General features: G+C 37.6%; 2 protein-coding genes across 2 annotated transcripts; both read left to right on the top strand.

Moving 5' to 3' along the window:
* The first annotated feature begins 4,682 nt into the window (after positions 1-4,682).
* LOC126627386 (BTB/POZ domain-containing protein At3g05675-like) lies at positions 4,683-7,169 on the top strand. Its single transcript, XM_050296860.1, has 2 exons — positions 4,683-5,108; positions 5,682-7,169. The coding sequence occupies exon 2, from the start codon at positions 5,744-5,746 to the stop codon at positions 7,037-7,039; it is 1,296 nt and encodes a 431-aa protein (XP_050152817.1). The 5' UTR covers positions 4,683-5,108; positions 5,682-5,743; the 3' UTR covers positions 7,040-7,169.
* A 3,051-nt stretch (positions 7,170-10,220) lies between these two features.
* LOC126627041 (uncharacterized) lies at positions 10,221-12,662 on the top strand. Its single transcript, XM_050296461.1, has 3 exons — positions 10,221-10,669; positions 11,573-11,721; positions 12,359-12,662. The coding sequence occupies exons 1-3, from the start codon at positions 10,493-10,495 to the stop codon at positions 12,495-12,497; spliced, it is 465 nt and encodes a 154-aa protein (XP_050152418.1). The 5' UTR covers positions 10,221-10,492; the 3' UTR covers positions 12,498-12,662.
* The last annotated feature ends 404 nt before the right edge of the window (positions 12,663-13,066 follow it).

Genomic DNA, 13,066 nt, shown 5'->3' with positions numbered 1-13,066 from the left:
TTTCCTCCGACTTCGGCTTCGCACGTGCGAAATCCTCTTTATCTGCCTATGGTATGCTTCTCCCGAGTAAATTGGAAATGGGCTTGAAATGGCCCATGACTTTTTTTGGGCATGATTATTAGGCCCATGGACAAACTGATTAGCTTTTAGGTGCTTTTTTGGGATAAAGGTTTGAAAAATATCTCTTTAGTGATTTGGGCACCCAATTATCTAAGCATGCCGTAAAGGTAACAAAATGTTTTGTAGACATGAGCGTAACTACATTGGTCAAAGTCGATGTGCTTCCCTTATGCATGGAGTTTGAGTCTCCTTTCCCACAATTTAGATTAGCTTATGGTAGGATGCCGGTAGTATATGTCACAAAAAAGTAACAAAGTTGCATCACTCGACATGATTGTAACTTGGGCGGAAGGACCCAAAACTGCCAAAGCCCAAGTCGATCAACATCTGTAATGAATTTGCATCCTTAACGGCGAAATTTAATCAATTATTACTTCACTTGGCGCATTGCGTCAGACTCTAATCAAAGTTTTATCAAACAATAATCTTTTGCAAGTTAATACATACTCATGCAAATTCAAATAAATTAAGCATCTAGGAGAAATGAAAATCCTCACCTTAATTATCTTTATTACAAAACAACGTTGAAGTCAGGGTTTTGATGTAAAAAGGTGATTAAGGTAGGTATCTGATTGGGTTCAGTAGGAGGAAGACAACAGCAAAGTTTTCCAGTTCCACCAGCTTGGTTGGGAACAACACATTTGATGGCATTAGGGTTCAATATTCCCATGTCTCTGCACACAGGGCCGCAGTCCCATGTGTCCTTGCATTCCCTGCTACTCAAACGCAGTCGTCGAGCTTGTACTTGTTTGGAGCAACATCATCCAGATCGGAATCGTCATCGTAATTACAAAGATCACTTTCTGCAATATCAGAAGGGGAAAAAAATGCAGTATTCAGAATTTCGGAATATAATACAAGGGCAAAAACGTAATTATCGAACTGTATGAGATGCTGAGGAGAGAGAAGTGCCGTGAGGGTCTGCATGCACAATGGAAAGAAGGGAGAGGTGGAGGAAGATGAGAAGAAGAGCAAGCAGACTTATTAGCTGAGGCTTAGATGACGATGCCATGACCATTAACAAGCATCCAGAATCCCCCTCATAGTAAAAGTATAGATTTTGACATTCAATTGCAAAGGTCTTTCATGAAATTTGGGAACATCTTGCACATTCGATGTTGTCCTAATATAAAAGCTCTCAAGAAATTAGACGAAAATAACATCGAAAAATTAAACGATAAACTACTAACTTTTCATTCAAAATATTTGTACAAACAACATTACAAGCTACAAAGACTAAATTTGTCCACAAGAGGTTTCATACTTTGAAAATGTGAATGGAAAATCACAATGGTTAGTTCTATAAGGCCCCATCAATATATATTCTCTTCGAACCTCATCTCGAATATTTGGAGACTAATCCTTCATTGGAATTCTCTTTCCAAGGTCTCTATCAAGATTATCTACATAAATTTCTAACCAGTTTTGTTGTGGAGTAGAACTATCTGGAATCAGATTGGAACTATTTGAAATGGAGTGGAACTATCCTGAATAGGTTTGGAACTGTCCAAAATTGGAGTTGAGCTATATGAAATAGAATTGTCCAAACTAATCGGTGATGATTTTTGCTTATAATATCATACCATACTTCTAATTTTTGCATATATTAATTAATCAAAACAAAAAATCATACTGATGAAGCGAAAAAATATGTATATGAACTAACCAACAAAACAAATGATCCAAACAATTGCAAAAGGTTATGACAAATTAACAATAACTATAATCTATTATAAGTTTAATATCTTATTTGATTAATTTAGACTAAAATATAAAACTTTCTTAAATTTAGAAGGGGATTAAATGGTGGTGAAGAGAAGTGAACCAGGTGGTGGTCGTGGAGAGGAGACTGTGGTGGCCTGGGATTGGCTGTGTGGGGATAGCCATTTAGCCAATTAGCCAATTGGAATTTCGAAAGTGAATGAAATGGGATTGGGTGAAGTGAAGTCTGGAGGTATGGGGTAGAGGAAACAATCATTCGAACCTCTCTTTCTTTATTTGAATTAAAAAAGATAAGGCTCTCATGTGGCTTAATAAGAAGGTTGATTTTTTTTTTTAATTTTTTTTTTATTATAGATGGGGCTTGGCTCAAAACGACGTCGTTTTGGTAAAGTCATTTTATTTTTTGAAAAAAAAAATAGTACTCTTCTTATGCTTCTGGTTTGCAAAATCTGCAGTGCAGTCGTCGCTACTTGGGTAGTTCTCGGAGGTTCTCATAGCCACTTATCCGAGCTTCTGGTTGGTTCCGGGACCACCTAAGTCCCTTAATAGATTTGCCCTTGATCATGAACTAATTGAGTTCATAAAATTTCATTAGCAACCATGCAGGCTCGATCACAAATCAACATAACACGACAAATATGTAATGAAAATATACGTAAGTCAACTTGACTATAGCTAGATTACAAAACCATACGTTGTTATTTGTCGCAACAACACCGCCCATGCAGCTAAAGCCGAATGAAGACCGGTGAAAAATGTTAGGACAAAAGAACCACAAAGAAAAAGGGAAGGGAAAAGGAAGAGGAAGGTGATGGTTGCGGCCGACCAATGAAGCTAAAGTCATGAGTAGGCGGCTAGGTGCGAGTTTCTCTTTTCTCTCTAGCTACATACAATTAATTAATAAGTAAAAATGAAGTCTATTGTGATTACGCATTGATGATCGTTATCACAAATTCGATCTTTTTCTTAAAGTATTATTTAATAATTTGGCATGCGCTTCATTCTTGTCCGAGGCTTTCCATCCATTTCTGTTTTTAATACGAAAAACATGCTTTGTTTGTTAAGAAGGTCAAAAAAACCGAAAGATCACACAAATTTTTATGAACTTTCTTTTCTGATATGTGTAGGACATGGAAGTCGAACCTTTTACCTCTTTTGACATTGTGGATGAGAAATTTTAGTAAAGAATAGCTAGTCAATAACTTTCGAATGTAAATATTCCTCCCTCTAGTAGATGTGATTAAGCCTGCCACACTATGATACTAAAATGTACCAACAATAACAACAAAGTCTTATTCCACTAGGTTGACTGTTTGAATTTTAGAACGTTACTATATTCAGTTTTGCACCAAGTTTTCCGTTAGCTCTAAGTACTCCATATCTTTTTTTAAAGTGTCTTTCCAAGTCCTCTTAGGTCTTCATTTACCCCTTTTGCTCTGACCCTCTATTCCATAATCGCATTTTTCTAACCAAAGCATTTGCAGATCTTCGATTCACATGTCCAAACCACCTTAACCGATTTTCTTTCATCTTATCTCAATTGGGGCACTCCTACTTTACCTTATATATCATTGTTCTTAATCCTATCATTTCTCGTGTGGCCACACATCCAACAAAGCATTCTCATCTCCGCTACATTATTTTTTACATGTGTTGATGCTTTACCGCCCAATATTCCTTGCCATAAAGTTTTGTTGGCCTAATTACCGTCGTATAAAATTTTCCCTTGAGCTGTAGTGGCATATCGCACAACACACCTGATACATTGTTCCACTCATCCTTTTAGCTTGTATTTTACGGTTGAGATCTCCATCCAATTCTCCTTCTTTTGCAAGATAAATCCAAGATACTGGAATTGTTCAATCTTTGGTACCTTTTGATCTCTGATCCTCACTCCTATCTCATTTGGACCTCCATTGGATTGAAAGACTTTTAGATTCCAACATTTCCTGCTAAGGTTAAACTTTGCATTTTGCCTATCAACTCTATATCATATGCGAAAAGCACACACCATGAGATATAATCTTGAAAATGTCCTCTTATCTCATCCATTACTAATACAAAAAGGTAAGGACTAAAATGTTGAGCCTTGGTGTCACCCTATGGTTATGGGAAAGCTTTAAGTTTGTTCTTCATGAGTTCTCACTACAGTCCTTACTCCATCGTACATATTCTTTATTGTCTGAATATATGTTACTCGTACACCTTTTTTCTCTAGAATCATTCAAAGAATTTCACTTGGGACCTTATCATGCGCTTTTTCCATATCTATAAAAACCATATGCAAATCCTTTTATATATCTCTATATCGTTCTATAGATCTTCATAAGAGAAGCCTTCGTAATTGAGCACCTTGACATAAACCCGAATCGATTGTCTAGATCGGTGCCTCTTGCCTAAGTTTATGACCAATTACTCTTTCCTAAAGCTTAATTGTACGATTCATTAATTTAATACCCCTCTAGTTCATGCAATTTTGTATGTCATCCTCATTCTTGTAGATGCATCAAAGTGTTTTTTTGCCACTCATTTGACATCTTCCTTGTTTTTAAAATCTTATTCAAAGAGCTTGTTAGTCAGCTATAGCAGTATACCTATCTCTCCCAAGACCTTTCACGCTTCAATTGGTATCTATAAAAAATCTTACAAGATTGCAAGAAAAAGGAATTTGATATTTGTATATGAATTTTTCTTTTCTTTTCGTGATTTTAATGAGTTGCTTTTGAATATTTGTGATCCGTACGTTAGATGAAACAAGTGATTCCTTACCTATAAAGAACCGAACAAGATTACTTCAAGGTAAAGTAGCTATGAAATCATTCATCCTTTAAGAAAAGAGCAAGTGGGCACTGCCAATTTGCCAAGTTGATGCAAAGAACCAATCAGATACAAATAACGTTGTCTCCACCAAACAACTGTTCCCCAATATAGGGTAGTGAACTAATGCCCCATGTTTATTTGCACAAAATTGCCCTTCAAATTCATATTAATTTCCTCCTATACCTTCTTGTTGTTGCAGCACGTCATCCTAAATTACAGTTCATACACAAGGGCCATTGGGTCAGTCTGTAAACTTTTGCCCTTCACTCCAAAGCTTTCGTCTTCCTCGGAGCTCTCACCACTGAAAAAGCTCAACTCAAAAAATCAGAGCCTCCAATGGAGGGCTTCTTCTGCGCCTTTTTAACCCTTCTGAATTGCAGCAAAATTCAGATTCAATTTTGCACTGGAACACTGCAGATCCATTTCTGCGGTTGATAAAATTAAAGGTGAGTTTTATTTGTTTATGTATTCTTTCAGAATTACCAATTTGAAAAGCAAAAGTGGAATTTTTATTTGAGGGCAATAAAAAAAGATTGGAACTTTGAATATTTTGCTCCAAATAATTGAAAGGGGATTGGATAAATTTGATGGGTTTTAATTATTTAGTAATATTTACCTGTGGCCTGTGAGAAATCAAGAATTGTTCTATTTTATTGGAGCCATATTTGGGTTTAGTTCTTAGTGTGTGTTTAGTTCACTATTATCATTACTAGCTTACGGAATCCAACCAGGGATTTGTTAATTTGATTTAATCGAATCGTTTATGTTAAGTAAATCCTGAGTTGTTTGGTTAATTGAGGTGCTTTCTAGCTGCAATAATCTTGTTTCTTATCCGTGGGTTTGATTAAGTAATGATTATCTGTTAACTATGTTGGATACTGAAAAATTAAGAAGATTGTTGTCAGTTGGTGACATAGATCATTGCATACAATTGTATACAATATGCAAGTTTATATGCATTATGTTGATGTTTGTTTAGGTTATGTGAGCCGAGTATCTAAGAAAATCTTAATTTGCAGCTGGAAACGACTCCGAATTTTTGCTGTTTCGATTGCTTAAAGCATGAGCGTTGTTCGCGCACATGGACGAAGCTTTACAGACCAAGCCCTGCAGTTTTGGTGATCGGAAAACTAGTGACGTTGTTATATGCTTGAAGAATAGAGAAGGGATACCGAAACGGTTCTATTCCCACTCCTCTGTTCTGATAAATAGGAGCCAGTACTTTGCCAACCGGCTTTCTCATCCGAGCTGTAGTGATTGCATCAATATACATTGCTCAGAGGTTAACCACGATCACCATGTCAACCTGTTGAAGCTGCTTTATCTTCCAGCAGACTCAATTTCGGACTCGTTGGATTCTGTTAAATCTGCACTTGGTATTCTTCAGGTAGCAGTTGCCTTCCAGTGCGAAGAGATTGCACGCTGCTGCATCCAGTACTTAGAGGCTGTTCCTTGGGAGGACAAAGAAGAGGAACTTATCCTAAAAGCAGTTTCAAATTTGGGTCCAATAGCTATGCCGATATTAGCCAGGATCCAACCTGTTGATTTAGCTGCCACCAAAAACGTTTTTGTCTCAGCGGTTCGCGTTGCCACATCCATTTCCGAACCATGCCCTCCATTTGGTAACGAGCTTAAGACTTGTGCCCAAGAACAAGTTGAATTCATGTTAGGAGAAGATGACGATGCACCGTTGGTCACAGCTGATGATGAAGTAAAATCAGTGCTGAGAATGGGTCTATTGCAGATTTATTCGACGTTTGAAAAGGAGTTGTCTGCCCTACTTTTGGAGCCTGACCTTGTATCTGATAGGGCAGAGGAGAAAATATTGCATAGTTTGTCTGATCTTGAGTGGATGTTTAACATACTTGGGAAGATGGATTTGACGAAGGATTTCGTATCCAACTGGGCTGAAAGCTCAAGTAACGTTTTAGGAGTAATCGAGGATAAGAAACTAGATTCTTTTATGTGGGGTTTGAAAATCAAGCTCATAGAAGTGACTGCTAAAGTCTTGGAAGCAGTTGGCTATGGCAATGTGATTCTTCCAACTCCAATCCGCGTCTCGTTACTAAAGACATGGCTGCCTTATATAAGGAAGATGAAACCGCTCTTGGACTCAAAGGGCAGCGAGGAGACGGGCTTTCCATACAAGATGAGTGAAGACTTGTGCCAGAGCATTGAAGGGGCCATGGTGACCTTGGTGCTGGCATTGCCGTCAAATGATCAAGCGGACATTCTGGCAGACTGGATGGGAGCCGAGCAGGTCCAGTACCCGGACTTGAGCGAGGCCTTCGAGGTCTGGTGTTTTAGAACGAAGTCTGCAAAGAGAAGATTAGTGGAGGGATTGGATGGGGCTGGCAATGCAACTGTTAGCCTTTGAAAAGTTTTTGCTTTGGCCTCCTTATATGTTGTCAAATTAATATTCTGTTCAAATAGGAAGGGCATTAATTGGTCTTTGATGAAAATTGAGCTTTATATCAATATATTTTCCAAGCATCACAATTTAGTAATTTACTCTCCCCCACAACACAAGCAAATGATATGATGTTATTCTTGTATTTTGACATTGTAGAATGCTTCAGTTTGTACATGGGTAAGTGATGTTGAACAACTAGCGTCTTGGATTATGGAGCCGTTCGGCAAGTGTCAACGTTAGAAAAATACGTTTAAAAGATCCTCTAACAAAAAATAATAATGAAAGAGAGTGAGAGAAAATCAACTGCCTCTAATAAATATAAGTCCAGTTTTCAAGTATTAAATTACGAATTGTTATGTGAAGGCTATCCTCTAACAAAAAAGAAAATGTTGACGCAAATCATAATGAACATCCAATTGTTTCCTTTTATTTCTTCGTTCATTTTATTAATGCTAAAAAAAATAATGTTTATGTACCTTGGTGCAGGATTCGATCTTTATTTTCTATAACAACTAACAATTTAAACTATTAAGCTATCATTTGTATAAAATAAAAAGCAATTCCTCCAAACATATTTTCAAATAAATACGGCTGCAAAACGTGTCTGCTGATAAAAAAACATAAAAACAAAACAAAGAATATTTTGAAAACACACATCTTTTTAATAATCATAATTCATTTTTGTTAGAAACATTGTAGGATGTAGGTGGGGCGCAAAACAAAGATTTTTCCATGTTACCGAAATATAGTTGAGTACCATTCGTGTCATAATATAAGTAAGGACAAAATTTTTTAAGAAAACTAATGAAAAGTAAAAAAAAAAAATTCTCTTTTAATGGAAAGTCATTTTTAAAGTTATAGTGAATAGTGACAGTTAAAGGTAAAAATGTAGTTTTTCGTTAAAAATGAACAGTACCGGGAATGTTTTGTTTTAAAACTCCCATTTTTTTAGTCTTTCTTTAATTGTGTTATGATAATAGGTGTACCAGATTGTGTATCAAATACATTGAAAATCTCTCCACATAACAAATTTTTGGGTGGACTAACAAAAATGTACTTATGATATTAGTGTCGTTTTCTTAAGGGTAAATTACATAGTAGCCCCTCAGGTTTGAGGTCTATTACAACCTCATACAACAACTTTAAAACATTTCACTTTCATACCTCCAGTACCATTTTATTTCAAAATAACACATCCGTTAGATTTTCCATCCATTAGTCTGTTAAATGCTGACGTGGCTGCCACATTTGTGTTGATGTGGCTGCCAAATGTGTGCCACGTGGCAAAAAAAATAATTTTTTTATTTTTTTTATAAAAAACCTAAATCTTCTAAATAAATTATAAAACCAAAAAAAAAAAAAATCAAAATAAAAAACCATACAAACCCAGGAACCCCCGACCCACTTCTCCATCTCCTCCCTCTTCACCCTCCCATCCCTTCTCTCTCCCCAGACCCACACCTCCCATCCCTTACAAACCGTCACCCTCACCCTTCTTCTCCAGTTCACCTGTGTCCCGCCGCCGCCATCTTCCTCCTCAAACCCCCTGCTTTGTTTATCCAAATCCATCAAACAAAACAAAAGCAACACCAATTTCACATCTTTACAAAAAATTCAGAAATGCCAATTAAACCCAAGCCAGTCGGGAACACAGTCGATTCGGAGCGGGGCATGCGAGCTCCCATCAATTAGGAGCGGTGGGTCGGAGGCCGTGACCGGATCGAGAGGAAAGGGGATTCAAAAGATGCAGCCTTGGGGGGTAGCCATTTGCGTGGGCGAGCTTCCAGTGCACGAGGTCGGAGAGCTCGAGTTCATGGTGGGTGATTTAGGGTGGGAAGAAGAGAGTGAATTTTTTTTCCGGTTGGGCTAGGGTGGTGGTGGGTCGAGTTCGTTGGGGTCAAGGGAGGGGGGAAGGGTGGGAGAGTTTCTGGGTTTTGGTTTGCGGGGTATGGGTTGCAGGGAGGTGTCTCTGACGTTTTTTTTTTTGTTTTTTTGTTTTCTGGGTTGCGGAGAAGATGAAGACGGGTAAGAAGATGGGTGCGGTGGGGTGTGTAGAGGAGGGAAAATGGTGGGTGCACGATGGGTGCCACGGGGAAGATGAAGATGATTTTTTTTTCCTCCTCTTCTTCTTCTAGGTTGTAGGTTGCAGGTTGGGTTTTGGGGGGTGGGGGAGGAGGGAAGGAGGGAAGACGAAGTGGGCTTTGGTTTTTTATTTTGATTTTTTTTTTTTGGTTTTATAATTTATTTAGAAGATTTAGGTTTTTTATAAAAAAAATTAAAAAATTATTATTTTTTGCCACGTGGCACACATTTGGCAGCCACATCAGCACAAATGTGGCAGCCACGTTAGCATTTAACAGACTAATGGATGGAAAATCTAACGGAGGTGTTATTTTGAAATAAAATGGTATTGGAGGTATGAAAGTGAAATGTTTTAAAGTTGTTGTATGAGATTGTAATAGACCTCAAACCTGAGGGGCTACTATGTAATTTACTCTTTTCTTAAACTTCATGGTCCAAAATTGCCTACTGTTTCATCTGAATCTACCAAGGAAGAAGAAAATACAACAATAAAAATTAGGTAGTCTTGATATACAATTTATTCAATTTGGCGGTCAGAAACTAAATGATATGTGTAAGAAGTAAAAATGATTGTATGAATATCATCATCTTAAAAATAAATGATCGTAAATCGTTAGATTAAAATCAAACTATAGGCGAACACAATTTTCTTGGACCTTAAAGCCTAGGAGAATGAGACTCTCATGAGCTTATTTGGTGGGTTAGTTATGATAGGTTGTGACTAATTAAAATAGACTTGAGTACACTCTGTTGCTTATTATGTCAAAATGTGATATGAACATGCCTAGATATGATAAATTATTAATTCATAATAAAATCGGTTATCTAACCTATCATTGTATATGAGTTATAAATCCTATCTTATATGTCTTGGTCAATTCAATCATATTCCTAAAGTCTAATCTTATTGAGCCCACCAAACCAGCCTTATATAATATAGTATACATTGTTACGTAAGGTTAATGGATCTTTTCGCACCAACTCCATCACCGACCGTTAAAAATATTCATCATCAATCATACTGCTTCGCCCAAATTCCATTTATTTTTTTCTAAATTCCTAAATAAATAATAACCCAAAAAAAAAAAAAAAAAAAAACACGCCAAGTCGCCAACCCCAAAAATCCCCCGAATCTCAATCCGTCCTGCAACGCAACTTCCCCAAATTGTCTTTTCGTTTTTGACGTCGGTGATGATGAGCAGCTGCTCCTTATTAACACTCCCATCATCGTCGTCATCAATCTTAATCTTCATCTCGTAGTCTCTTCCGGTTAATTGATTTCGTTTCATCATCCCAAAAAATTCAGAAAATCCTGAAAAAAAAAAGGATCGGAAAATGTACGTAACGGCGGTGCGACCGACGGATCTGAATCGGAACACGGAGTGGTTCACGTACCCCGGAGTCTGGACCACCTACATTCTTATGGTGTTTTTCTCGTGGCTCACCGTTCTCTGCCTCTTCTCTTGCTCTCCCGGCATGGCCTGGACCGTCGTCCACCTCTCCCACTTCCTCGTATTTGCTCTCTTCCTTTCTCTTCAGTCTTCTGTGTTTATTTGTTCGAAGATTTAAAATCTGCTTATTTTTTCCAGTTCGATTTAGTTAATTATGGTGGTGGATTAGGTTAATTACTTGGATTGTGATTGTGAATCTGAATCGACGAATGGTTTAGGGTTGTTGTGATTGGTGAAGAACTCAGTAGCATTGAATAAATCGTACTTGAATGTGAATTTTATGTTAAGTTTGAATCGAATTGTAGAAATTTCTAAACACCAGACAAGATGCGGGAATTTCTAACTGATTAGATGAAATTGTGAACAATCTAGGAAGTTATATACTTTATTATATAGGTCTTTATGGTTGTATAATCTTTTTAGTTCACAAGGAGGCGGAGGAGAAGAAACTCTCGTGTTCAGTTCTGTAGTAGAGATGGGGTAGAATTGATAAACAAGTCTCTGTTCAATAATATGCTCTCAAAAGAATCAAAATCGGTAACCAGTGTGGATGGAGAATCGAAGAGATATTGTATTGAATTAGTTTGTAGACGGGGATGCATCTGGATGCTGAAGCGCAGATTTTGCTGAGCATTGGGTACAGGGGAATGAACAACTTTTATCTGAGGAATATAGGCAGTGTGTTTCCACGTAATGTTATTGCAATTTGGAATTGTAAACTTCATACTGATAAATGAAAAATTCATTGAGTTCTCACTACCCTTTAATTGAGTTGAGTTGAAGCTCTCTTCAAATTTGGGGCAGCTGATTTTATGTAATAAGTATCTGTTATGCATCGTCTTGAGAAAAGTAAAAAGTTGATGTCTTGTTGGAGGTTAACCAGTTGTCGAGTATGCGTTATCTATCTTATGATCTGTATGGTGGATTTGATGTCTTTATTACCATGTTTTCTGATTGTCTTCAGGTTACTTATCACTTTTTTCACTGGAAGAAAGGAACACCATTTGCAGATGATCAGGGTATCTACAATGCACTGACATGGTGGGAGCAAATAGACAATGGCAACCAACTCACTCGAAACAGAAAGTTTCTAACTGTTGTGCCTGTTGTGTTGTAAGCACTTGAAATTCTTCTTTATAAGCCTTGCAGATCGCTTTTTGGATTTTGAAAATGCAAGCATGAATTCTAGTCATTAGGGGGAGATCAGCGGTGCTCCCTTGATGGTCTCTTCTAAGGTTGCCCTGCCCTGTGGGGAAGTGCAAATAACAACCATATAGCTGCGTGTACCACTCCATGGCAGTGGGGAGTGTGGAGCACCAATAGCCCAAATCTTCGTAAATTAAAGAATTTTGCCAATAATCCTCACTCCTTGCACATAGACACCATTTCACTTAAGGGACTTAAAGGGAGGGACAATGTATATAGGGCTGCATTCACTTCAATGTATCATTGATTACAATAGTCATCTTGTGTCTAACCATTAAATACAGTGTCCCTCAATTTAAGTCCCATCGGTGAGCGCTTCTGAATATAGTGAACCATGTAATTCAACATTGCTGTTATACAGATGTCACACGTTTGTTGGTTAGCTTAATTTGATCTTATGAATTATAGAAATGCACTCAGACATGTTAGACCAGAATGCTCATGGGATGTACAACTTTTTTCTCACGTGTGATGCTACTGTATCGAATAATTCTAACTCAATAAGACATCTTTTGCTTACCCATCCATCATCTTCATTTGGCAGGTACTTGATAGCCTCACACACGACGGACTATCAAAATCCAATGCTCATCTTTAACACGCTAGCAGTTTTTGTGTTGGTAGTTGCAAAGTTCCCAAACATGCACAAGGTTCGTATATTCGGAATCAACGCTGATCACTGATCTCTCTAAACGATCAAGCTTGACTATAGTTTTCTTGGTCTAGTCATATGAGTTTTCTTGGTCTAATCATATTGGCATTCGGACATAATGGTAGAATCCCTGTTGAAATGTTGAAACTGGAAACAGTGTATTGTTTTTTGGATGAAGTGAAATTTTTTACCCGTCCGCTGCTCTCTGTTGCATTCAAACCAGACGGGCGACTGGCAAAATGTCTGCATTTGATTTTCTCTTTGTAAGTGCTATCATTGCTGAGTTTCAGTGCTCTTATTTGTTTCCGGATAGAAAAGTTTACGTTTCGTTACCCCGTATTTATATTCTCCCAAGGATTCAAAATCCTTGGGTGTATTTTTTCTAATCGTGGCCGGTTCCCGTCCCTGTTGACGATAATGCTGTAGAAACATAATTGAAGATGGACCCTGGACCTCTCTCCATCTTGGTTCTTTTTTTCTTCCAAGTCTGTAGGGCCTATTGGGTGGGACGGACTTACTTGTTGGGCAAGATTGGGATTATTGAGATGACATTTCTGGACTATTGTGTGTTGTTAAAAGAGAATTTGAATTTGGGTTCTC

This window comes from Malus sylvestris, chromosome 6 (genome assembly GCF_916048215.2).
Source record: "Malus sylvestris chromosome 6, drMalSylv7.2, whole genome shotgun sequence".
Lineage (NCBI taxonomy): Eukaryota > Viridiplantae > Streptophyta > Magnoliopsida > Rosales > Rosaceae > Malus > Malus sylvestris.
The sequence above is the reverse complement of the archived record's forward strand: the minus strand, read 5'-3'. Positions and strand labels throughout refer to the sequence as shown.